The 27,343-nt window shown below is 44.6% G+C and overlaps 1 protein-coding gene across 1 annotated transcript; it reads left to right on the top strand.

The window, feature by feature from the left end:
* The first annotated feature begins 495 nt into the window (after nt 1-495).
* wizb (WIZ zinc finger b) lies at nt 496-22,617 on the top strand. Its single transcript, XM_069701156.1, is given in 19 exon segments — nt 496-719; nt 1,246-1,423; nt 1,517-1,721; nt 2,018-2,093; nt 3,622-3,761; nt 3,846-4,387; nt 4,389-5,496; nt 6,458-6,898; nt 8,007-8,426; nt 10,306-10,452; nt 11,520-12,083; nt 12,166-12,615; nt 12,732-13,154; nt 13,157-13,237; nt 13,443-14,009; nt 14,093-14,304; nt 17,328-17,577; nt 18,970-19,135; nt 19,606-22,617. Coding segments are annotated over 18 exon segments (6,345 nt in total). The 5' UTR covers nt 496-719; nt 1,246-1,315; the 3' UTR covers nt 20,051-22,617.
* The last annotated feature ends 4,726 nt before the right edge of the window (nt 22,618-27,343 follow it).

The raw sequence follows: 27,343 nt of genomic DNA, 5'->3' as shown, positions 1-27,343 counted from the left end.
CAGATGATCATATTGATAACCTGTAAAGCGTGTATTGATTTCCAGGATTTAGGAAATTTCGTTCCATAAACTAATTGATAAACTCAGTTAAGCCATCATTATCACAAAGCGATCGGACACATCTATGTTACATGTAAACATGTTAACCAATACAGTGTTAATACGGGCGCCGAATAAAGGTTACCAATTCAGTCTCATATTGGCAAAATTGTATTATTATTTTACCTAGCTGCATAAAATAATCTGGACATAAATAAACATAATCAGTGTGACATGTCCACGCGGCCCAGTCGTGTATTTTATCGCAGAGAAAATTGTCATCGTGATTTATCCGCACTGAGCTGAAGGTCTTTCACGTAAATACGCACACAATGACAGAAATATGGATAGAAACGCAGCACTCGTAAAAGTTGAACTTATTAAACTTGCCCCGGTAGGTTACTCGAAACTCTTCTCGTCACCCTCCCCGTCGACGTTACGTACGCAGCCGTGGCGTGCCTGCAAGCCAAATAACATGGAGTCCTCTGCCTGGCATCTCCAAGGGATCCATGCAAAAACCTGAGCAGCCCCTAAAAACAGCAAGTTTCTCCATGGGAGCAGTCGAAGCCTCTTGCGAGCATCGTCGCGGGGCGTAAAGCTTCAGCTTCGTCCTCAAAGTATGACGAACGGTGCCTGAACAGTCAGCCTTTCACTGCGATCCGCAAACCAGGCCGATTTCAGTGAGTATTTTTTTGCACAACAATAACTGCAGTTTATGGGCGTTTTGGGTGTTTTAAAGGCAGCGTGCGTGGATGCGTTGTTGTTCCAATCACCTGACAGCGACCGGATCGATAACAGCCACGTCCTCTGAAGCCACAGAGGCCAGTCCGTGGGACACCTTGATGTGCCCGGGCATTTTCCTGCTTTTTAGAGGGGGCAGCAGGAGAGGACATGGGCCTGAATATAAAGGCCACTTATTTATGTAACCATTTGGGCGCCCCATTTCATTCTTTAGGACCAGACATATTGTGAAAATAGGTCAGACAGTCCGAGAAAAAAAAAAAATACAGAGGACAGCCAAACCACGACAGATTCAGCAGATCAGACCATTTCATATAACCTGGTATTTGTTTTGATGCTTACTTACAATCTACTGGCTTTTAAAAAACAAAAACAAAATGTTCTGCATGCAAATCACTACGGTAAAGTGTCAGTGTGAAAGTGTCTCACCATGACAAACTTGAGTTTACGTGTGAATGTTTCCAGAAGAGGAGGAGGCTGCACAATGTAGGCAGGCTGGTCACCAGTGGGACGCCATACTGTTCTCTGGGGGACCATGGAGCCAGAGGGGCAACCCTTAACCCCAGGGACCAGCTATGGGCCCCCACCCTTCAACTCAGCACAAAGCCCTGCCAAACCCGCCTTCCCTGACTGCACCTTAGAGGTAAGTCATTCCTCTACTGTCATCTATTACTGCTGTCATTTCCATCATCCATCAATAATAAATGCTTTGTGTGCTTTTTATTATACCCGCTAGTCCTCATGTTCCCCGCGTCTGAGAGATGGCCTGATGTCTGCCAAGTGCTCGTGGGGCCACGCTGGAGACGAAGAAGGCTCCGAGCAGACCGAGGGCCCTCAGCCCGCTGCGGACCTGAGGAGGAGCGCACAGAGGACATTCAAGTCCTCAGCCTTCCCCTCCTCCCTGAGCTGGGACTCTGACTCTGAGAAAGAAACACTCGATGGTAACACATGACTTTATGCACATTTGAAACCTGTTACACACATCTCAATAGTGCAGTCTTACAGCAAGCCTAGACGCAGTTCTGGATGAAGCTAATACGCCGCCTAATGCATCAGTGTCCCTATCGTCGTTGTCCCCTTTACTGTTTTCAGTGTTTTTCAGTCTGCTTGTAGTCAGAAGTCTTTCATCTCTACGTAACCTGAGTATTCGCAGCGGTTTTAACTGTGGATTTTTACCTGTCGAGCCCGTGAAGTGATGTTCCTGTGGTTGTGTGTTTTGTGTGCTGTTATGCGTCAGAGGAGGAGCTACAGAACTTTTCTAACCCTCACGGTCTGGCTGCTCACAGCCCGGGATCTCCGTCTTCTGGACTCAGGTGAGGAGGACGAGCAGGAGGAACGGCAAAGAGTTTTTAGGTAGTGAAATCAGAGTTTAATAGGTATGCAGTGCCGTAGCCAGTGTTTTAGCAATACTGGGGCCATTAGACATAGTAGCCCCCCTTACCCCCCAATACCCCGCACAGACAACAACAAAGTCATTTTTGAAATGAATGCCATTTGTCGTAATTGATGTTAATTTAGTTAGCTGTCCAGTCCTGCAGGATCTGTCTAAATAGAGCTCCCATTTTTAAAGAAAGTTGTCTGGCAAGTCAAAGCAATAGTTCAACATTTTAGGAAATGTGCTTGCCTACATTTTTTTTGTGCTGAGAGTTCCATTAGAAGATTAATCCCACTTTCATGTTTGCAAAGTAAATATGAAGCTACAGCCAGCAGCAGCTTAGCATAACCGGACAAATCTAACCCAGCTCTGTCCAAAGGTAACAAGAATTTGTCTACCAGCACCTCTAAAGCTCACAAATTTTAATTCATAAAAAAAAAAAAACCAAAGTATAGCTGTGTCTGTCTCATTGCACGCAGTATGTTTCTTCATCCCAAACAGACAATGTACCAACTGGACAGACGCTAGCTGTAAGCTATCTAGAAAGCTGTGTGTGTGGGAGTGTGCCTGTGTGTAAGCCAACTCCCGGCCAAGAAACAAGATATATAAAATCTGTTTCCAGTCTTTGTGCTAAGTTTATCGCCTGTAGTTTATAACTTTACAGTTGTATGCAGAAGTTTGGGCACCCCGGGGCAAATTGCATATGTTGTTTAAAGAAGTAACTCCTGCAGCAAACAGACATTTAAAATGGAGCGTCCTTCGAATGGGATACAAAAGATAGAGTTACTTCTACTTTATAAACTTAAAAAATGTCATTGTGGTTTATGCAAAAGTTCTACTTGGAAAGTGAAGTCTCGTAGTCTTATGCAGCTGTATATTTGATGGACAGAGATGGGAGCGGTTTAAATCTCCTCACATAAATCTTGGTAGGAAAGCTAATAAGTGTACAGTACTTCGTCAAATGTCAAACTCTCGCTTTATGTGACGATACTCTACTACTACTGGTGCTGCTAAAGTCATTTCAGGAAACTTTATAAAATTAGAGGCCTGTGAAATACATTGTTCCTGTTTCATTTACCAAAATGAAGCTTGAAATGTTCCAAATCCCTCTCTGTGCAGCCAGCAATAAAATATTGGTGGGAAAATACAAAATCCTTTATGTATTTAGTTGATCTAAAAGAATCCACTTTAAATATATACAGAGTCAACAAACACTGGATTAGTGTAAAACCTTCCCACCATGTGTATGTTTGTAATTGCACTACCCACAATTAGCTAAAAACCCATGAAATCCCCTGAAGAAACATGGAGGACATGACCTCTGCGTCCTCAGTGGTAGCTGCGGCTCTGAGAATAAGGAATAAGAAGTCATACATAAGCTGTAATTTTGACTTCCTTCAGGCAGAGATGCCGCTTTCGCTCGGTAAAGATGTCGTGTAACATTTTCCCTTTCCGATGCTGTCCAGAATTGATTGTGAAGATGACCAAGAGCCTGAAAAACTGCAGCACTTCCACACTAAGACCGACACTTTTACCCCTGTCGAGGGGCACAACGAGAGCACAAAGACAGAGAAGCCAAATACTTCCCAAATTGGCCAAACGAAATGTAAGTACCATAAGGAAGAAACTAGATCTGCCTGCTGACGATTTATCTTTCCTCTCATTCAGAATTCCTCTTCTTTCTTCACAGCAGCAGACAGCAAAGTCTGGAATGTATCTGAGGGAGCCGAGCCATGTCTGTCCAAAGTAAAACCAAAGGAGGGTTGCCAAATGGAGAAGGAGGAGGAGGCGGACAGCAGTGAGGGAGAGAAAAGGCCCAAGGGAAAGGAAACCGAGGAGCCTGAGAGAGATGTGTACACCTTCCCTGGCGACTCGGACCCAGAGAGTCCCCCTCCCGCCCCCTGGGCTCATTGCACGTTCATTCAGCGGTGCAGAAAGAAGAGGGTGCTGCTCAGGCCCTTCTCTGGACTTGGCACCTTGAAGCGCACATTGCCTGAGACTGCCAAGCTGGCAGGACTGAATCCTCAAAAATCAAAAAGCACTGAGACGGCCCAGCTCGATCGAGGTGGAGGGGTTTATGATTTTGAGGAAGTCAACTTTGGCGAGGGAGCGGTGGAACCAATAAAGTTCAGAGGCAGAGGTGGAAAAAGAGCCAAAGAGGAAGAAGACAGCGAGGTGGAGCCGAGTAAAGACATTTTCACCTGTGTGGAGTGTAGCATTTACTTCAAAAAGCAAGGTCCACCTGCAGGAGCACATGATTGAGCACTGTCAGAGTGGTGGCAGACGTTCAGCGAAGGACGGCCGCTTTCCGTGTATCGAGTGTGGGTGGAACCTGCCAAGTCGACTCGCACTTGCAGACCACCGCAGAAAGCACCAGGAGTCCCGTCTGAAGATCCTCGAGGAGATTGAGAAACTGAATGAAAATGGGAAGACAAAAGAGATTCAGACACCTGACAGTAAAGTGGGGAAGCATATAACTGCAGACTCAGTGGGTACGCAAAACGCAGGCCCAGTTTCGATTACAGGCAAAGTGAAAGACCCAGAAATAGTCAAATCTCCAACTCTATCCCCGGTCCCAGTTTCAGCACCAGACTCAGACCCAGCAGTCCTCGACTTAGACACAACTCCTCCAAATTCAATTCGAACCCCACCTCAGGCCCGAATGATCTCCGCCTATCGCCGCCGATTTGTCTGCACCAAGTGTAACTTCAGCACAAGAACATCGCAGGCGCTGGCCAATCACTCCAAGACCCACAACAGAAAGAAACCCGCACCCCAGACTGACTCTCTGTCCCCCGGTTCACCATCAAGTTCGGCATCCACTTCTCTGTCATGTGGTCATTGTGCCTTCCTGACCTCGAGTACAACCATACTGAGGGAACACCAGACACTTGTTCACCCAGGACAGGTGTCTGTCACCGGGGCGCAGGACAATGAGACTGGCCACCGTTTGAGGTCTAACGTGGGAGCAAGGTTTTCAAAACCCAGCCTGGATTCTGAGCACCTCGCTGAGTGCGGATCCCTGCCCGATGCGCCCCACAACAAAAGCCAGCAAGGAATCACTGCCTCCGAGGACAGCACAACGCCAGACGGCGGCGCAGCTCGACCCGCAAGCCAGGTGGTCTTCAGGTGCGTCGGGAACAGGAGGTTCAGCAGGAGAGGGAAGCCTTGGTCTGATCTGGCCAAGTTCGATGCCGGGTTGGATGATGACAAGCTGCCTGGGAGCGAAGAGGAAGAGCAGGACCAAGATCAGAGCAGCGAGCTTAAAACTGTGCTGTCGCAGCGAGAAGCAAACTCACCTGTGGGAGTGAAGCTACACACCAGAGCACGATCCAACACAGGTGAGACTGAGAGCCAGAATAAAGACTTAAGTAAAGTCATCTTCACTTTTCTGTAAGTTGTTATGTCACTTAAGTCATGTATCAGTGATACCTTATAAATGCCGTTTCCTTTTTATTGTGAGTGCTCAAGTTTTAGGATTTGGATAAGACATTAGTCTGATTACTCTCAACACAATTTACACAGCTCGCTCGTAGCTTCATCTTAGAATCTTACTGAAAACCAGCTCATGCAGGAAGTATTAAAGCCGCGCCATTTAAAATTGGGATCAAAAGACTATATGATATGCTGGTTGTAGAGACAAACTCGGAGATTATTACCTGATTCTGAAGTTTGTAATATTTTTAAGCCTATTGTTTTGACTTAACAGACCACAAGTTTTACTGTTTCGATTCACCCCTGTGGCTCTCATGGCTTTGTTTTGAGCCTCAGCAGGCAGCCTTTTTCAAACGTTCAGATACACCCGCTGTACACTACCTGCCCAGCACCCAAACACCAGACACTGTTGGTGATCAGCTGGTGACCATAGTGGAGCATTTAACTGCAAAAGAGACAGATATTTTCCTCAGGAGGTGGTTGAAACCACAAACAGAGCTAAAAGAAAAGTCAGTATTGCATTGACACCAGTCAGTATTCCATGACTCCAAATGAATGATGCTTTGTGCCTCCTGGATGTGGAAATAAGTAACTATTTGCTCATGTGTTAGTCAACTTTATATGATAATAAACCAGTTTAATGCATTCCTCAACTAATATTACTGTACAATATTCTGTTCATTTCTGAGATAAGGTTGATATGTTGGAAGAAGGCCCTTAGGTCAAACAGAGTTCAATAGCTTCTCAGAGGAGCTCAATAGGAACTCTTATCCAACAACCTGGATGCATTTAAGGTACACTGTTTTAGATTGAGATGGATGTGTTGGTCATTTGTCTCATTCAGGAGTGTTTTTGTTTTCTTGATAGATGACTGTCCAGCTCAGCAGAGTGCTGCGTTATCGCTCCCCTCTAAGAAGAGCATAAAGGAGGAAAACAAGCAGGAAGCAGAGAAAGATGGAAAGGTTTTCTTTTTGAGGAGGAGCGCCCGGGTTACTGCTGCTCCTGCAGGAATTGACAGCGACGACGATGACGACGACATTGATGAGGAACGTGTGCGACGTTTCCTGTCAGAGGGCATCCTGGATGAAGACAAAGACGAGATTGATGAGGACACGGAGGCGCTGAAGAGTGTGGAGAGAAAATGCCCCTACTGCCCCGATCGATTTCATAATGGTATCGGGCTTGCCAATCACGTGAGAGGCCACCTGAACCGAGTGGGCGTCAGCTACAATGTGCGTCACTTCATATCCCCAGAAGAAGTCAACGCGATCGAGAAGAAGTTTTCCTATCAGAAGAAGAAAAAAAAAGGTCAGCGCTTGTTGCATGTGTTTCTCTGCGCAGGTTTACAACTCTGTATTTTTTATTTTCTTTGTCTTACACAGGCTCAGAATATTGACTCTCATATGGGTTGTGTAACAATATCAGAGGCTAAGATGAATAATATGAGCCGTAGTGTATATTGGCTTTTTTTATAATTCTCCTAAATGGTACGTCGAATAATTTCAGCATTTTCATATCTGTTGCTTTTTTTTTTTCTGAAACGCTCGAAATACTTTTTGCATTAATGTTAGCACCGCCACTCTGGAGGGTGGACTAATGAGCGACCGGTGTTACTGAAGTCAATCGTTTTTTTCTAAATGTAGTTGCAGGAGAGTTTTGGCGGTCAATGCCCCAGTTGGGTGCAACGACTGGAAATAATTCCGAATGGAGTGGGTCCAGACTCGTATATCTATGCAGTGAATCTGGATCTGTGAATACCAGGCTGTTTTAATTTAGGCTGGTTTGTGGTCAGAGTTTACTGTTGGAGCTATAGTGGACTGGGCCAAGTCACAATGGTGCTTTGACCTAAATATTATTCACTATCTTAGTTTAGCGTGCTAAGATTTGCTAATTAGCACTAAACACAAACTACAGCTCAGTGTGATAGGAATGTTAATAGTTCTGCAGGTATTTGGTCATAAACCAAAACGACATCCAGAGGGGTGACATGAGTGTGCACCGACTTCCAGAAGTTGCTGAGACATTTCACTCACAATCACACATGTTGAGTTGCATTTGGTCCTAGAGGAAGCATCGGGGGAGTACTCGTCCTCTGAGAGCCACAAATGTACCATGTGCCATGACAATCAATCAATCAATCAATCAATCAATCAATCAATCAATCAATCAATCAATCACGACCAAAATCATGAACCGATTGACTGACAGACCAACACTGCCATCCCTGAAATGATGCCATTAGGCTTTTTATGTGGCACTGATTTAAGTTGAAGTTTTCGCAACTGGCACTTCATATCATAAGAAGATACTGCTTTGATTTAAGGGGTCACGGTTCAAAAAGGCTGGAACCCACTGACCCATTGCACATTCAGTCACATGTCTAAAAGTCCACTTGCATGGCCTCTTCTCTCCATAGTTGCCAACTTTGACCCAGACACATTCAGTGTGATGCACTGTGAGTTCTGTAGCGCTGGCTTTGACACCCGAGCTGGCCTCTCCAGCCATGCCCGGGCCCACCTCCGCGACTTCGGTATCACTAACTGGGACGTCACCATCTCCCCCATCCACATCCTGAGGGAGCTGTTCTCCAGCAGGCCCGACCTCGTGATCCCCACGGCGCCCCCTCGGAGTCTCGGCTCTCCAGAGGAGGAGGACGAGGACGAGGACGACGATGAAGAAGAGGAGAAAGTCGTGAAAGAGGAAAGGGAGGGAATTATTGAGGTGAAGCTGGAGGGGGAGACAAGTGAAAGGATGCTGAGTGCTGCTGTTTCTGAGGCACTGCCCTCAGCATCTCCTCAGCGCTGGAAGAAGAAGGACAGAGTGGAAGAGTGTGAAGGTAAGATTATTGATCCATCCATAAGAGTAGAAATGTGACCTCGTTCTGTGGTTAGACTGCTGGTTGCTGGCGGATTTGAGTTATTACTTTGTGATTCAGACAGTGTGTGGAGTTTTAACTTGGCACTGATTCCAGGAGGAGGGGATAACCATGACTAGTTAAAACAAGAGAAATGTGAGTTCAGATGCTGTCACTGTTAAGTGTGGGTCTGTGTGTTTTTCCTGAAACGGGACTTCCTGACCTGAGCGACACTGCTGTGTGCTTTAAGTGTTTGAATCAGGATGGTGGCTGTCGAGAAAACCAGCCTTAACAAGAGTGAGTGTGAGTGTGTGTGTGTGAGAGAGAGAGAGAGAGAGAGAGAGAGAGAGAGAGAGTGAGTCCCTGATGCCCATGGTTGATGTGGCACTCGGTGCATTTATCCCAACCTCCGCCTCCACTCGATTGGTCACGCCTTAGCTTAGCGGTGCATATGGGGGCAAAATGGCTGCTTCCACCTCCCCGCAGACCCAAACAATAGCGGAAAAACTGTCTGGCTTCAGCTGCCGGGAGTCCGATGCACTGCGGTTGCGGACCGGTGAGTACCGCGCGCCGTAATTCCTGTGCACCGCGTGCCCTCGGATCACACGGCGGCTTCTCGCGCTGCACGTCTCGCGCCGCATCTCCAGTCACATTGTCGCCAGACAACAGCCATTAAAAACTCTTTTATCATGTGAGACCCACGTAAAGAAAATCAATGTCGCGCGGAGCCCTTCGCAGGTATAGCCCATGACACGCGTGTCAAAAGCTCACAAAGCGGGTCTGTCGTTACTGTTTAGGGTGTTCCTGCTGTGCACGCGCCGGTAAATTGTGATGATTTTCGCTGTTGGGATATTGTTGTTACACTTTTGTGTTTTCTCAGCGCCTGGAAGGTTTTCATTGTGCACGTCTCCTCTTCACGTCCAGTGTTTTCAGTTGCTGCAGGATCTCAAAAAAAAAAAAAAAAAAAAATTACCTACAGTTGCTCAATCCTCGCCATTTTACTTTGCTTTGATTTTTGATAGAGGACACGCTGTGCTTTCAAGTGCATGCATTTGTGCATGTTTTACAATATCCCGACTGTACGATTGCTCAGGAAACACAGTAACTTTGTGGGCCGAAAGTCAGTAATCGTATTACAACTTATCCGGATCAACGAAGTGTAATCGAAGTATCACTTTTACTTGAAAGTGTCGCGCTGCTCTCTTGTTTCTCTGCCCGACAAGTTAGCGTTAGCTACTTTGCTCCGTTTTTTTTTTTAAATAAATAGTCCGCTGATCATCTGGTATTGTCTCCGTGATAATAAATGGTGTTATAACGCTGCGCTCCGAGGTGTCACATCGCCGCTCTTTTACAGTCAAGAGATGAATTGACAGGCGCAGAGCCGCCCACCAGACAAAAAGCATTGTCTGTCTCCGCGTCTCTTTTGATTTCGCGATTTGTCGCAGAAAATGGCACTTTTGTCCCAGGAATGTCTGACTGCGGGGATCCAGGACTGCCGTGTTTGTTCCATACAGTAGTGCAATTGTGACTTTTTGAAAGGATTTCATTTCTTGAATTATTGTTTATGTACATTTCCTCACAGAAGACGTTATAATGCGCAGCTACCACCAGGACTGAGAAATTAACAGGCAAATGAGCTCGCAGGACTACAGGAGTAGATTTTTTTTCAGAGCCCGCATCTTATATTTCTTCTTGAGGCTCTAAAAGACGGACCGGTTTTGGATTTCTAAATGTCAGATTAGTTGTGCGATTCCTTCCTCAGACTTCATCGTTTATCTCAAGGTGATTTGTGTTATCACAAACATTTAATTCGCCTGATTAATGTGGATTTTCTGCACTCACATGGTTTGTTATGTTCTAGGTGATGACAAGGAAGCAGCTGAGGAAGAGGATGAGGAGGAGCTGCAGCTTCCAGCTCTGGATGGTCTGAGCTCCAGTCCCGGGAAACCAGCTCTGAGCGGCGTGAGCGCAGATAGCCTCTCTCCCGGGGAGGATGCAGACACCAAGGGTGAGGGAGAAATATGGGAATGCTGACCCCAGAGTGTTGACAAGGGATTGGATTTGCTACAGCCAAGCCTTATCATAGCTGTCAGGGAGAAAATTGTAAGACTGACCTCAGGTCAGCGCTGAGGCGTGGCGACACTACACAAGAGAGGGCAGTCCCGAGGGAAATCCTGAGAGGTAGACGAATGTGTTTAGGGGATAATAAGAGCACCTCTAACACTGTGCCAGTGTTCCTGCTGACTGGGTGAGGGTGGAGACAGGAAGGGTAAGTGGGGTGACATGTTGTCTGGGACAGAAGAACCTGAGCCACCAGCTGTTGCTTTTCAAACTTCGTGTTGTTAGTTCAAAGTTAGTTCAAACAAATTAATAGCAGGATGTCACCCGTAACCGGCGTATTCCACGCGGCACCGGCCTGTCACGTTCCTGCCTCTGCACAGCTTCATAACTCACCAGGGGGGGTTTCGCAAGCGTTTTGTCCGCCCCGATTTTGTTGACTTCCTGATGTTGTCATTTCCCCTTGAGTTTTGTGCATGTCGTGGGGTATGCTGTGAAATCGTTCGCTTTTTGTATATTGTTGTTAATTTTTTCTTAGTTGCGCTGCAGCCTTTAGACAAAATAGTTCAAAAGATTCGGTGTTTTCGTTGTTAAAAATAGAAAAATTCATTCTGATAATAATGCCGGTGCCTGCAGAGACCAGAGGGGGCAGATGTTGATTTAGAGATGCGATACATAATCGGGAGTTTGCACAGGGTGTTTTTTTTTTTTTTTTTTAAACTGGCAGATTTGCTCGGTGCAGCTCGACACGCTTAGACACCGGCTTCTGCAAAAATTAGACAAGGTGCGTATTTTAAGCACAGCGCTCAGTCGCTTCTGGGATACTGCTGACATGGTTGAATCGCAAGTATTAACTTGAGTGGCAACAGTCAGCTCTGGGAGCAGTGTCCGAGCTCGAATACGACCCAGCCCGGTTCCAGCGGAAAATAGCTCCAACATTTTAAAATCACATCCGGTCTCATAATATCTACATACATTCCAAATGTCTTTCATCAGCTGCTATTGCCTCTTTTGCAGACCACAACTTGAAGTGTGAGGTGTGTGACGCTCAGTTCGAGACCAGGCGTGGACTCTCCAGCCACGCCCGCTCTCACTTACGCCAGCTGGGCATCACCGTGTCGGAGAGTAGCGGGGCACCCATCGACCTCCTCTACCAAATTGCCAAGGAGCGCAGCGTCGACAGAAAAGTAGGCTCACCTCTTCTGGAGCCGCTCACAGCCAACAACTCCTCCCCGTCTGCTCCCCCGAAAGATGACGAGCTAGAAGACATGGAATTAGACGAGAAACCCATTCCCCTCTCCATCCTGGCCAAAGCAATGAAAGCAGCGCCGGCCTTGTCCTCCTCTACGCCCGCACATTCTCCCGGCGCCTCCCCAGCGCCGGCGCTCTCCGGCTCCCCGTCCTCAGTCGTGAAGAAAGCCCCCATTTCCTCTCTACTGCCTGTGTCTTCCCCCTTGCGCTCCCCGGAGCACAAGGCCGGGGGAATGAAAAGCCTGACCTGCAACCTCTCTGCCCCGGCCACCATCACAACAGCCAAACCCCTCTGGGCACCACAAGAGAATGACGCTCCTCTCAACCTCAGTAAGTGTCACTGCCATGAATGAAGTCTGTTTCAGATAACTGTTCAGTCTTTCTTATTTAGTTATTGGTTCTCCGTTTGCAGCTCTGGAAGTGGATCCCAACAAGGACATCGTTTGTCAGCTGTGTGGCGCCTGGTTCGAGACTCGGAAAGGCTTATCCAGCCACGCACGAGCCCACCTGCGGCACTTCGGGGTGGAGTACTCTGAATCCAAGGGCTCTCCCATCGACCTCCTGAACCAGCTCATTGACACTGACGACTTCAAGCACAAAGCCAGTGCGCTGCAGCTCGACGGCCACACGGAGCCTCTGGGCCTCACCGTCCCGCTCTCCTCCCCAAAACAATCCCTGCTGATGCTCTCCTCTTCCTCTCCATCACTCCTCTACAAGGTGACCACAACTGGGGGTGGGTCGACGTCCAAAGCTACCTCTGCCTCTTCTTCGTCTTTACTTGGCCTGCCTGCCAAGCGTCTCAAGTCCTCTTCCATGCAGGTCTTCCGCCTCAGTAGTGGGGAGCTCATGGCCCTTCCACACAGTGAGTGTTGCGTAACATGATTAACCCTTCACATACAGTGAAGATGATTTCATGAGGTGTAGTTCTTTTTTCTGTCCCCCACAAAGTCAAACCTTTAAAATCTTCTCATCTCTTAGATGAACCTCCAAAGGAAATAGGCTGTGAATTCTGCGGGGAATATTTTGAGAATCGCAAAGGGCTTTCCAGTCACGCCCGCTCCCACCTGCGCCAGATGGGCATCACCGAGTGGTCCGTCAACGGCTCCCCCATCGACACCCTGAGGGAGATCATCACGAGACGGGGCCTGCCTTGCGCCCTCCCTCTAAAACCTCTAAAAACTCCACCTCCGTCCTCCCCGGGACCCCCTCGTTCCCCTCTGTCGACCTCCTCGTCTCCTTCGGCCACCCTCCTTGGCCGCCTACCCTTCGCCTTTGCCCGGCCCTCCAGTCCTCCACAGTCTGCGGCGTCCAAGTCCAGCTCAGCTCCGCCGACATCTTCTAGTGGGCTCATCCTCAAACTGAAGCCGGAGCCGGTGCAGGTGGAGGTCACCACGCCTGGAGCTGTGGGGAGGCCTGGGGGTTTTCAGCTGAATGTCTCAACTCTAGCTGGAGCAGCTCAGACAACGTGTTCCCCCTCAACCTGGGTAACTTGAATCCTGGTTTGTCTTCAGCGCTTATTGAGCAATTTTGAGACCTAGTTTTCAATTTCTTTTCTTGCCGAGAGTAGACGCCACTCAAAAATATGAAGCGACCTCCAGTGACAGCAGATCCAGTATTTTACCTGGCTCGGTATTAAGTATCCAATGTGTGCTTTAATACAGTGTCTGTTTTCTCCCGGTCTGTCCTTAGCTATGGCCCATGAAGTGGAGCCTACAAGGGATATTCGCTGCGAGTTCTGCGGGGAATATTTTGAGAATCGTAAAGGCCTCTCCAGCCACGCCCGCTCCCACCTGCGACAGATGGGCATCACGGAGTGGTCCGTCAACGGCTCGCCCATTGACACCCTGAGGGAGGTTATGCACAAGAGAGGGGTCGGCGGCTCCTCTCGCTCCGACCAGGCAGTGAAGAAAGAATCGAGCCACGGGGCCAACAGTCTCTCGTGGGAGAACTTGGGGGGCGCCAGCAGCTCAGACGGTTTGGGTGTTTTGGGATACCAGTCCTCCAAATTCCGTAAATCTCCCCTCAGTTTGCTGCAGTCGGGGTCGAGGCTGAATAAGCAGGGCTTGGGCTCATCTGCGACCCCACCGGCAGGCAAGTTTTTCAGGATGTCCTCACTTGGGAAAAGGCCTTTGTCTGAGGAAGCCCGATCTGTGGAGACCGCTCACTCATCGCCACATCAGTTAAAGACTTTCTCACCCCTTCCACATGACTTCTCCTTCAAAAGAAAACCCTCCCCAGACAAGCATGGACACCAGGGTGAGTTGTAGTGTCAGTTATGCTGAATCCCGTCCCTACACTGGTGGCTAAACTTCAAGAAAGGTCTTCCCGGTACTTTTCAGATCCCAGTTGCGAGCTGTGTGGCTTCTACTTTGAGAACCGTAAGGCTTTGGCCAGCCATGCGCGAGCGCACCTGCGGCAGTTCGGCGTGACCGAGTGGTGTGTGAATGGCTCACCTATCGAGACCCTGAGCGCTTGGATGCGCAGCAGGCCGCAGAAGGTGTTGGAGATGCACCGGAGCTACATGCAGGGTAACCGCTCTGCCCTCAAGAAGGTGAGGAGAAGCAGTCGGTTGTTTGTAATTCATTTTAGTGTTTTTATCACAATATCGATTGCCTGGTTTTATGTTTGGCCTCTGACACTTTGGCAAAATCCGTTGCTGCCACTGTGAATGTTTCTTTTTTTTTTCCCCCACAGAAAAAAAAAAAGAATATCAGTGGAAGAGTTTGTTTCTCTCCCACAAAAACTACACAACTGTACAATAAGAGATCATAACCCACTGTGCTACTTTACTGACACACTCCCTCTCCTCCCAGCGTCTTTGAATAGGCGTCATGCCTGGAGATCTAACATGCCTCAGCTGGTGGCACGACAGACATTTTGTGTCTGTCTTGGAAAGCTTCAGACGTGTTGTCTCACAGCTTCGAGCCTTACTGTAGATCCTCTGTCTCTACACCCAGAAAAAAAAAATCACTGTGGGGACAGATGCCAGAACATCTCAGCTATTGACTTGATAGTTGCCATAGTAACCAGGGTGCCTAGCAGCTTATGTTTCATCTTCAGATAAATTATGGCATGCTGTTGATAGAAGAATATGTATGTTTTTTTCCTTTTTTTTCTCACCCTCCTGAATTAGTTTCTGGTGCATTTGCGTCACTGTCACACCTTTTCCCTGAGCTGTGATGTGACATACATACAGAATGGATTACCTTTTGAATGTCCTTGTAATCGTATTGTAAAGGTTTTTTTCATCCTGCAGAAAGAAACCCAACTAAGCTGAGGGTATTGGACTGTCAAGCCTGTATTCAAGGGACAAGTAGAGACTGATGGCATAATTAGAAACAGTGTTAATATGTAGACCTTTTTTTTTTTTTTTACTTCTAGCTATTTTGATAACTGATTCATTATTAGGTCAATTAAAGTTCCAACTTCATTAAGGGCATGCTACTTTTTAAAAAAAAATTTTTTTATCTTATGTGATAATAAACTTAATATGTTTTAGGTTAACAGTTTATTTGAAGATGATATCTTTGTGTGAACAGGAATTTTTCACTATTTTCTGAGATTTTATACACTAAGAATGAGGTGAGAAAATAATAAGCAGATGAATTGATAATGAAAACACGATTGTTAGTTGTTAGTCTGCAACATGGGGTCCATGTTTCACTTTAACATGTTATTCTTTGGATTTTTTCTTTTTTTTTTGATAAGTCATAAATAATCAATCAGCTAAATATCAGAAAGTAGGGAAAAATGTACAAATGTCCATCCCAGTTTATCTTCATTTGTCTTTTTTTGTACAGATCAATAATCCCAAACCCAAATATATTCAGTTTACAACGATGTAAAATGGAGAAAAACTGAAAATTAGTCAGATTGTTTTTGTTTTTTTAAACTTCACATTGAACAATTATCAAAATAATCAGTTATTAAACTGTTGTCTTCAGTACATTAATACGTTTAATGACAAATGTTTCAACTCTAGTACACAACCAGTCTATAGTAGTTGAAAACTTTTTATCGTTTAGTAAAGTTACATTTCAGGTAGCATGTATATGTGTTAATAACCCAAAAGTAAGACGAAATGATGAACAGGTGAAATGAGGAAAAACTTTAGATGCACTTTGACGTTACTCACCAGACCGTCCTTTAAGCCCAGCATGCCCTGCATGCAAGGGTGAAGTTGGGTGGAGCCATGCTGGACATTTTGTTATCTAACCTCACGAGTAGAGTTGTCCATCAGCCTCAGTCTTGAATGGAGTAAATAATACCACCTGTGTGGCTGGATTGTAAGTGTGGATTTTTTTAAATTTTTTTATTTCTTGACATCATGCTGTTTGTACCTTTTTTTTGGTTGTACTATTCCCAGATGGGTCTCCTAGCTTTTGCTTGCTATTACTGGCTGCGGTAAATACAAGTAAAAGGTTCGGCCAGCCTACAGTACATTCTTGAGGAGGAGATATGGCCCTGACAACACCGCAGATGTCAGATTAAAAAGACAAACTTGGTGGCAAAGTTATGTTTAGCGTGTTGTAGCTTCCAGCCAACTGACTGTGTGTTGCAGCAGCCGCTCAATAGTTCTGTGGCGAAAAGTATCAAGATCCCCAAAGCCAACTTTTCAGTATGATGATGCAGATAGTTTATTTATCCACATTATTAATATTTCTCAATAGCTAATGTAGATGATTGTTACTGTTGTGGTCACCTCTTTATTTCTCATATTGACATACGTCGAGGAGACATCTGAGATCTTTTGAACAAACTTTGAAACGACATAGTAGGGAGAGCTCAGGTGTATTTACGATGGCTGCATTCCTCTTTATGGAAGTCCTGCTTTTGTGCACATTGTTTCACTGTCATGGATTACTGGGACACTGAATGGAACAGAGCCATCATTATTACATCTACGCACTACCTACTGTGACGAGTCAAACAGTCTGCACTGAAAAGGTCTATTACTTTTGACCCTTTGCACTATGTGTTAAAAGGGTACACGATAAAAACAAATAGAATAGTCAAAGTCGTCATATTGACCGTTAAGGCGTATTGATCGATTAACGACGTCGTCTCCAAACATCGTTTTGATCCGCTTATGTTTGCCCTGTTAAAGCTACTCCTTACCTGTTAATTCAAACTCAACACTTCCTGTATCCATTTCAAATTAAAAGCCTGCTAGTGTTTCCGTAGAAAGAAACTCTTCAATTTTGAACAAGGCTTTTATTGTGAAACATTTGCAGGAATGTGCTGTGCCTAAAATTAGACAGTTTAGATGAGTAATCCCAAACGGTTGATGAAAATATCATGATTATATTGTAGACTTCAACTCATGTATTTCATTTTATATATATATATCTTATTTCTGTACTGTAAAAAAAATAGTCGACATTCTGTGTTCTGACAGAAAGTGGGCAATCAAAAAAACCGACATATAATAACCAAGTTAAATAAAAAGGGACGATGAAACAAATACGCACCAGTACAGTGCTGATACGATCACTAATTCTTTCCGTGTTCCAGAAGAGCCGCTCACCTCTCACTGCGTCCATGGATTCTGATCATATCCTCCCCATCTCATAGCAGAAGGCCTCCTCTTCCACCTCCTCCTCCTCCTCTCAGTGGTCTTCTTCTTTGGCTGTCAGCCTGGTGCGGCCACTGAGCCACGATGCCGGCCAGGGCTCTTCCAGGACCGCAGAGGGAGAAGCTGGTTCCAACCTCCAGGCCTCCTCCGTCAGGGCTGGTCGCAGCAGTCCCAGCCTCTCGCGGCTCGGCGGTCTCCCACTTCAAGCACAGGTGGCACGCAGTGAGCTGAATGTCCGCCTGCCCAGAGGTACGTGAGGATACAGGACATATTTTACCTCTCAGGTACAAACACTGGCATGCATCGTACACCTATTTTGCACACTTTGTATTCTACCAGTTGACTTTAATCTTGTTCAAGTAGCTTCTGACAAAAAAAACATTTGACACTGAAAATCGAAACTTTTTCAGTGCGTGTGTATGTTTAAACCTGCTTTGTTTTGCTTTTTGTATAAAATGTGGACACAAGCAGTATATTTAAAAAAAAAAAAAAAATATATAAACAAATAAATCAAACTACTGAACATACTGTAAACCTGTTGGTATAAACCTGCCATTTGACAACTATTTCAGTCAACATTGTCAGCCTCTCCTCTGTCTGCGTGTTATATAATCCCTGTCACAACTTGAAATGATAACTTCTGAGCAGAAACCTCCACAATGAAAATGGCATGTTTTGACAAAGGTTTGGATCACGCATAAAGCAGTTTAAAGGCCACGGCTCGCCTATACATGGGCGAATGTTCTACCAAAACAAGCTCTACTTTGCAGGGGCACCGTTGCTGCATCCTGGGCCAAGTGCCACCCGAGATGATTGTGATTGGATCAAAAACATACAAACGGGCCAGAGCATATCGTAGAATGATGTATGAGTGCTGCCAGACCAATCTCCAGTGCTGGCACAGTGCGGTGGAGCTAAGTCTGGCGTAATGCGAGACGAGTACTTGGATGGAAGTGCCGCTTTGCCTAAAAACATCCTCAAAAAGCTGCGAGCATGTAGCCTATTAATGCACTTCCATATAAAATATGATTGATCTTTACCGTTCGATGACTACCTCCCCTGCTGGCCAGCATTTACATCGCATCATTTTTCCATACTTGAGAAGATTAAAACATATGTGAAATAAAAAAAAAAGTACAAGGTGTAAAATCACTGTGTCTTGTTTAAGCTGAGGTGACTGACTGCAGCAACACAATATCAGGGTTAAACTGGGAGTTTCATTAGATGGAAGACAAATAAAAAATGTCAGTTATGGTAAAGAAACAACAAAAACACAGAGAGTGAGGTGTCTCATCAGGGGAAATAAAAGAAAGGGATGATAGGGAGAGAGCCACAGTACCATGCTCGCCTTTGTTCTAGTGGCTCTACTTACCAACGACTTTAATTTATGTTAATTTTTGAAAAGCAGTAAAAAGGTTAAAAAAAATAATTCTTAAAACATAATAAGTAATATTTGTATAAAAATTAACCTCACAGGCAGAAAATGAAAAGAGAAAAACTGCTGCTGGGTTTACAAAGAAAACTCCCTGATGAGCTCTTAATGTCAGATTTAATTCTAATCAACTGCGAACTGAAGCGCCGACGTCCGGGTGCGGCTCTACTTTGTACCAAGCCCGTTTGTTTTCTCCTCCTCCTGCTCAGGTTTTGAGCGCCGGCCCTTGAAGCACCCGTCTTGCCCGGATGGAGCGGAGAGGGACAGCGGCCCTCCGAAGACCCCGCGCACAGGCACCGTCCCCGCCCTGGTGCCCAAACCGCCCTCCTACCCACTGGTCAAACTGGTGGGCAAGTTCTACACCCTGAAGTGCCGGTGAGTGAGGCCTGTATGTCGGAGCGGAGCTTCCCAGGGCTTCCCAGGGCTTTTCCCAGGGCTTCCCAGGGCTCAGGACAAAGTGTATAGGGCTCTGAACATTACCAATTTTGAGACTGTAGCATTAATAGAACTGTCTGGCTACGTTTTCAATAGTCCCTTAATCCCCAAGCAGCAATCCCTGCCCCCACCACCCGCCGAGCCGCACTCCACTTTTAGTTGCTAATGCACTATATTGAGAATAGTGAACCATTTGGGATTTTCAGGCAACATGAATGAGTGTTAAGTTCTGAAATAACTGCAGTATAAAAGTTTTGACAGAATCGGCAGCTCCCGAAGGAGACTCCGACTGAACAGCATCAGATTGTACTTCATGTCTCTGTGCGAGAGTCGCAGCAGCTGCAGTTATTTTTCTGGTAGTATCATTGAGCGTAATGTCCGGCTTCAATGTGTTTTTCAATCTGCGTCAGGTTCTGTGAGGTGGAGTTTCACGGCCCGCTGTCGGTGCAGGAGGACTGGATCAGACACCTCCAGCAGCACATCCTCAAGATGAACTACAACAAGCCCACTGCCTCCAAAGCAGCCGTCGCCAAGCCCCCTGCCCTGGCTGATGCACCGGCCCCTGCCCTGGCTGATGCTCCGGCCTCTGACCTGGCTGATGCTCCGGCCACGGTCCCGGCCCCGGCCTCGGCCCCGGCCCCGGTCCCGGTCCCGGTCCAGGCGCCTGCCCCAGCCTCCACCTCTACCTCCAGAACCACCTCCACCCCGACCTGCGTCACGGCTCCCAACAGCTGCTCCCCCACGCCTACGGCCGAGTGCACTCCCGCCATCACTGCCACAGAGATAGTACAGGTCTCAGAGGAGCAGCCATCCCTAACTACAACTCCTATTTCCCTCCCCACCCAGACGGCATGAGCTCAGATTCATGATGTCATTATTAACCCCCTTTAGTTTTTTTCAAGTTTCTATTCGTCCACCTGTTACTTTCCTTTGGCCTTCACAAAGTGTTGTTTAGGGGGAGCGTTCTCCCTCCAAAGAGCCCTCTGAGCCCCAAGCACCTTTGAAGCAGCTTTCTAGACTGTTACTAAGTCCTGTTACCATGGGAACAAGCTCTCCTGTCTTATCTTCGCGCCGGGGATGGGTGATTATGGGAACTGTCCAAGGTTATGAGGAGAGATGAACTAATGTTTTGTGTTTGCCTTGTTTATACTGAATGTCCGGGTGTTAACATGGACAGTTACTGCACCTCTCCCATTCCCTGGGCGACTTGGGGGTTAATTTACCCCCTTATCAAAGTTTAACCCCCTCCATCTACTACAGCTCTCCCCCACCTTTCCCCTTATGAACAGCGCATTATTTAGACCTGCGAGACGCTGGTGGCACCGGCTTCTGCCTCTCACTTTAAGGTCCTGACTGAGATTAAATAACATTTATACTCATGCTAGTCTTGTGGTTAAGACTTTAAACATGTGGTAACACTTAGTGTTTAAAAAAAAAAGGCACTTTTAACGTTGACATTTGTCACTCAGCACTTAATGAAACGCTTGTTTAAAATGGGCGGCTTGATGGACTAATTCTGATTGGTTAAAGGAGCAAGAAGTGGAAGCACACCCAAAAAGGGAAAATCCCCCTTGTTTACTTTATAATGTCCCCAAAATATACATGTTGCTTGAATGTAGCTTAAAGCACCTATTAATTCCTTATATGCACACACTCATACGCAATCAAAAATATGCCCCATCTGACGATACCTTTGATAGTTTTATCTTTTATGATGTTGCTTCTCCACTGCTGGTTTAAGCAGACAGGGCTGCTGTTGTGTCGAAGTTGCTTTTTAATCTTCCTGATTTGAGAAGTGGGGCCACAGTGTTCAAGGTTACGCATTTTAGTTTTTCCATTCACAGTGTTGCCATTTTCTTCCTGCCTTTTTCAATGTAACCCAAATTTATTTATTTATTGGTTATTTTTGCATCTGAATGTGGTAAGCTAGGTGATTTAAAAGCTAAAATATAACTTAGGAATGTTTGAAAAATAGGTCCGCTGTGCGCTTTGACACAAGTGCACAATGTGAGTGTGTGTGTTTAGTTTAATGTTTCCCCTATATGAAGAGAAAGACGGAAGTAAACCTGCTTGGTAGGAAGACACCTCCTCAGCTCAAAGTGAACTAAATGTGGGAGCCTGTCTGTTGTAGTCTGATCAGGACTTAAATGCATCCGTGGTCGTGTTAGGATGTGCCAAAGAGTCTGTTTACTTCCATGTCTTGCCTCTGTAAAAGCTGTTTACATTGGACCTGATGGTGGAGGAAACTCTGCACAGCTAATGAGTTCCCGCACAGAACAATGGACTGAACCGACGGTGAGCTGCATCCACAAAGTTGTCCCCTCCTACCACAGTTTTAAAAACTCGGGGCTCCTGGAGTGGCTCCGTGGGACCCGCCTTGTTTCTGTGGGTTTAGATTATTCCAATTAAACGTCAACCACAATCCCAACTGGATTTCAAACAGGGGTCCTGAGAACTGTCAGTCCAAATCCAGAAAACATGTCTGACCTGGGGCTCAAGTCTGTGGTCCGTTTGTTTTTACGTTGCTTCAGTGTGTTCATATCAACGTAGAGCTGAAGCAGCACCTAAAGGGTCCATGTAGGTTGGCAACCTTTTTTCAAAGTTGGTTCCAGTGTTGCCCATGTTCGAAACATGACTGTTCAATCCAGACGACACCCCAACCCTTTTACGGAGTATAGATACATACTATATAACTACATGTACTTAAGAAACTGTTGATGCTAGTAGAGCTATCAGCAGTTCTATTAGCAAGGTAGTTAAAAAATAAGTGATCTTAATTCCTCTATTGTGATTTGATTTCAACATTTGATGCTATGTATTTTTTATTGCTCTGTGCATTTCTGTATTTGCAGTCCTGCAAGGTGAATCTTAGAGTATTTTTTATTTTATCTGTTAGTCTCTCCAAGCTGAAACTTTGGTGCTGGTGAGAATGCTGCAGGTGGCGAGTGTCTGAACGTGAAGAGAAACATTTCAACGCGATTGTCACGTCCTGGTATCAAAGGACTCTAATAAGCAAGGCCTTAAGGGGGACCACTTTGCAAGGTGAGCTATGATCCTCCCTCTCTGCATTCACAGAGTAATAGTTGCCGTTTGCCTCTTGGAGGTTGGTGGCTGCGTTGCTGTGTGAGATGTGAAATGGAGACCAGTGCATTAGAGTTCCCTTTTAAGATTACCTGATTAAGCCTCAGCTGGTGTAACTGGCTGTTCTGCGTGCGTGCGTGCGTGCGTGTGTGTGTGCGTGTGTGTGTGTGTGTGTGTGAGTGAGAGTGCGAGAGAGCTTATGAGTGTGAAAATGATTGTAAGACGACAATGAAAACTGACAAGAAAAAGATGCAGTGGAGGAAAGAGCTGTACTGTACACAAAGGGTTAAGTTTTAAGTGATCAACTCCAGAACAAAACAATAAATGTGATTTCAATTTCAGACCCTGAATCATTGCCTTTTATTGTAAACAGAGCAGCACATGACCCACCTGGATGTGTTCAACATTGCTGGAGGTGGTTCAACTTGTAAGTGTTTGTGACCATTAGGGGGAGCTACAATACAATCTGTGGTGTCATTATAGATTTGAAGCAGATTTGACATGAGATAAAAAAAAAAAAAAAAAAAGCAGTGGCCAACTTAAATTGACAATGTGGAAATTGTGGCTAAACCACAAAACATAAAAAAAACAAAAAACAATACAGTTAACTGAGGACAGTTGTCTAGAACGATCAATCACCACCATGGCCCTTTAAAAACAGGTACGTTTTCAGAAGTGTATAAAACAGTCTCGCCACAAAGTTCATTCAGCTGCTGCTCTGGAGCTTTTCATCATGTCACGGCTTATGGACGAGAAGTCCAATAAAGTGCTGAGGAAAAAAATGGAAAATTAGATATTAGTTGTTCAAAGACACATTTGTAGAAGCTTTCATTTGTCTATAATGGAGGAATACTTTCACCTATGGAAGCCTTACATCAGCTACATTTTCCACTCTCAGCAGTTTTCTTTATTCCTAACATTTAAGTTTTCACACCACATGAACGTGATAAAAAAAAATGTCACACCATATTCTGACATACTGCTGTACTATCAAAGAATGCTTTTATAACTCCCAAATTATTTAAAGCGGCAATAATCAATATCTTTATATTAATAATGGACTGTGTGTAAAGTGAAAGAGGCCACCTGTAGTAATAAAATTAACCCCTGACTTTCCACTCCCCTGAGATTTTTAGCTCATTGTTTTGGTTTTGTGACCTACAACTTTGCTGTATGGGCTCAAACTCATGGTTGGCCTCAATGTTTTTTTTAGGCGCGAATTTTGAAAACTTCCTTTCCAGCTACAACAGACAGTCAGCAGCTGGCTGTTGAACATATAGGTGCACTCAGCAGCTAAATGGAGCCTGAATAATGGACATGTGCTCATAAACGTGATTCGTAATTCATGCTAATGTTGCCGTATGAGCTGGATGTGTACCTGTACTAACAAGTAACATCAGGCGAGGGATTTGCAAACAGATTATGTACGGTATGCAGGCATTTGATGGCAAACACAAAGCTTTAAAACTAATTTAGTTGTTCTTTAAATCTTGAGTGATGAATGATTTTTTTTTTTGCAGCAGAAACAAGTTGCTTACTGTTTGAGTTCATGTTAGTACACAGTTCCCTATTTCCACATCGGTCAGATCCAAAGCACCATTTTCATTTATCTGGAGTTGTGCCCAATATTTTCTCTGTTCGCATTGCTTTTGATTTTCACTGAACTTCTGAGAGAAACAATCCATCTTTTTAGCAGCACTATGTTTACCAGCAAGCTGCTGACTTTGTCCATCTGTGATGAGAGGCGGGAGCAGTACATAAGTGCATAGTAAGTTGTTAGATCATTTCCACTTAAAACAGCTTCCTGTTGCAGCTCAAACAAGACTATGAGAGTAGTGAGAGTAAACAACAACAACAAAAAAGGGAGCTGCAGGATGGAAAACCAAAACATTGAGCTGAAAGATACTAAAAAGCCCTGTTTGGAACGGCAGGTTAATAATCCTCCCTGCACAGGTCAGTCAATTTGATTGACCCTTTTCACATACAAGTGAACATGGGATCCATTGTTAACCTAAAGATGAGCTGCTTTAAGTGCCGTTTAATGAAGAAGAGCGAGCCTCTTTTCAGAACATTTGCTAATAAGCTCAAATAGGAAGCAAATAAACCTGCATGACAAACACACTTTAATGATTACTTGTTTTACGACCTGAAGCACAGGCTGCCTCTTCCTGGATCAATTCCAATTAACCTGCAATGTGTCATCAAGTGAAAGCAATTATTCTGATCAATGATGAGGTTAATGAGTTCTCCAGAATGAGCTCCACTGTGTTGCATGTTGGAAGACACCAAGAGTAAACTCCAACTCCTTGAATAGTTCACTCTTTGTTCATGTATGACGTAACAAAACAGTGCACCGGGTTGACAGTGTGGGTAGATGTTTCCTGGGGCTGAAACGATCCAGGGATCAGAAGTGCTCTTTCTACTTTGTTTTACTTGGACAGGCAGCTTCTGCACGCCTCTGGGAAGACAAAACTGTCTTATGTTCCTGAGAACATCAGTGTGAATCACACTGATGTCGATCCCTTCAGTGACGAGAAACTAATATGAATTGAAGCAGGCAGAGGCAACCACAAGGACTGAGTTCATGACCTGAACCACAAACACTGCTGATTAAAGGCCTTTTATGACGCATGGCCTCATGTTTAAATAAGGAAGAAAAATAAATAAATCTTAATGTCCATCACCAAAGCCACTAAAATAGCACCAAAGTCTGAATTTGTACTATTGAATATTGAGCGGGGTTTTGTTTTGACACGGTTGATCGAAACATTTCTTAGGAATTCAGAAAAACTGAATGATTGTAAACTACTGTGGGAACCGAGGAAGCGCTTCATAACGTTTGACAAAGACATGGTAAAAAACAGGAATTACATGAAAAACATATCGAGGTCTTGAATGTGAGTCACGAGCCAACATTTTTTTTACATGAAAGAAAAATGTGAAATGAGAATGAAGTTTATAATTTCGGATGAAATATTTGAAACGGGACATAAACAAACAGACATTCAAACATGGAGGGAATTTGAATGGAAGGTCTAATGGATGTTGGAGGACTTGTGGCTTTGGAAGGAACTTTAGTGAATCCACCTAATTTTATATGAAGATGATGGAGAAGTGCTGCTGGGTCTTTGTTGTGATCACATCCAGGTATGTCAGGTGTATCGCGCCCAATGCCCCCATTCATGACCATGATGGAGACTTACAGTATGTGGGTCACAACACGTTGGTCATTCTAAATCCATATTGCCATGTATTGATTACAACCTTTTAATTTTGCACAAACCCCACAGTGTGCCTTCAGTTGTTTTGAAGGAGACTTGCATTTTATATTTCTAATGAAACCATATTCAACCCAAACAATGAGTCCTTCACAAGATGGAACCAGCACTTTTGACTTTAACACCATAGAAATACAGCTGAAAATGATTTGAACTTCTTATTAATGATCATGGCCTCCTAAAGCGTGGCCCTCCAATTTTAGGTGAAGGTTAAAAATGGTGAAGAGTGCATAAAGAAGGTTTCAAATAACTAATAATTTTTTCATGGAGAAATTGGCAGACTGTATCCAACACCAGTGTGTGTCTCTTATTTCATTAGTTTTGATTTATTGTTTCTTTCTATTTGTCTCAGTGTTTGCAGTTGTCCTTTTTTATGTTAGCCTGATGGAATAGAAATCAACTTAAAAAGAAATATAATAATTAAAATAATCTCTCTGTAGTTGTAATATAAAATGTGCGCTCCTAATTATAGTGCAATTATATAGTTTTTTTCTACAAAGTTTGTATTCCTTTTGTCTTTTGCCTATTTTTCCCTTTATTATGTTAGTTTGGCTTATACTACTATATGCCCTTATTTTTTTGGTCCGTGTTCTCTGTTCTTCATTGATTTACGACAAAATAAATGTTAAAAACCAGAAATATTTAGAAAATTTAAATAAAACCTTTTCATCTTTAACTCATTAATCAAAATGTTTTCACTAAAAGTGAAAAAGTCATGTTTTTTAAAAATTTATTTTTATTTCATTTCTGCTTTGGAGCTTTCTAGTGCCAATGAAAGGGTTCACTCAACTGTAATTGTTGTTTAGCTTGGACTTAAACAAAAAGGGAAAGATTGTACCATGCTGGTGCAGCTGCAGATGTTACCCTCTGACCGCCTGCCAATACACAAACACCTTGAGCACACAAATATGACGGGGCTGCGCTCTGAATCCAAATAAAAAACAAGGCTTCCATGTAAGAAAAGTTAAACAACACCGAATGAACTCTCAGTTTTAATCAATGAAAAACAGATGGTAAATATTACAGAAGAGTTTTGTTCTATAATGTAAATACAACAGAACACATTATTATGTGAGCTGGAATGTGAATAATTTATCTTTTGACATTTAACCAGGTCGTGAACATCCAGAAAAAGCACCAACATGAAGTATAAACAGCTGAAGAGAAACACATTTTTCCTTTTAAATCTCTGCAGTCTTAATTCAGCAGTTCACAGTTATGGTCATATTTACATTTTGTAGGGGACAAAATAACCTTAAGGACATGAGTTTAAATGAAAGGAGAAGATGATCCTTGAAGTTCTATCAGAAGATTTTCAACTGGTAGAACAAAATTGGTCATCTTATGAAGTCCAGCTTCCTGATTATCACAATGTTAATCAAAGTGTGACGGAAAAAGTCGCTCCAGCTGTTTCCACAACATCCTCCGTCTCTCATCACATATCACAGAGGCAACAAAGATTATCATCATATCTATTCCTTTGGGTTAACAGAGTTCACAAATGTTGCTTTTATTGCAGATAAAAGCCTCAGATCAGAGGCAAATTGCATTCGCTCGACCTTTCAGACGGGATCTAAAAGACTTGCTAAAGTTTACAGAGGCCCGAAAATATGAAGCAGGCTGGATATCTGGACCCGCCACAGAGTCCAAATCCTGTTGTGTGTAAATTGTTGTGACCGGGTTTGCGACTGACAATGAGGGCGGCAGACACCGGGTGAAGGAAAACCCGGGATATATTGGGTTTCCCATGTGAACGTCCTCAGAGTTACGTGAAACAGCTTTCTTCGTG

This window comes from Brachyistius frenatus, unplaced genomic scaffold, assembly GCF_029030835.1.
Source record: "Brachyistius frenatus isolate BFR_SWC_R1_liver_20210118 unplaced genomic scaffold, ASM2903083v1 Contig_36, whole genome shotgun sequence".
Classification (NCBI taxonomy): Eukaryota; Metazoa; Chordata; class Actinopteri; family Embiotocidae; genus Brachyistius; species Brachyistius frenatus.
This window is presented reverse-complemented; position numbering and strand designations above follow the sequence as displayed.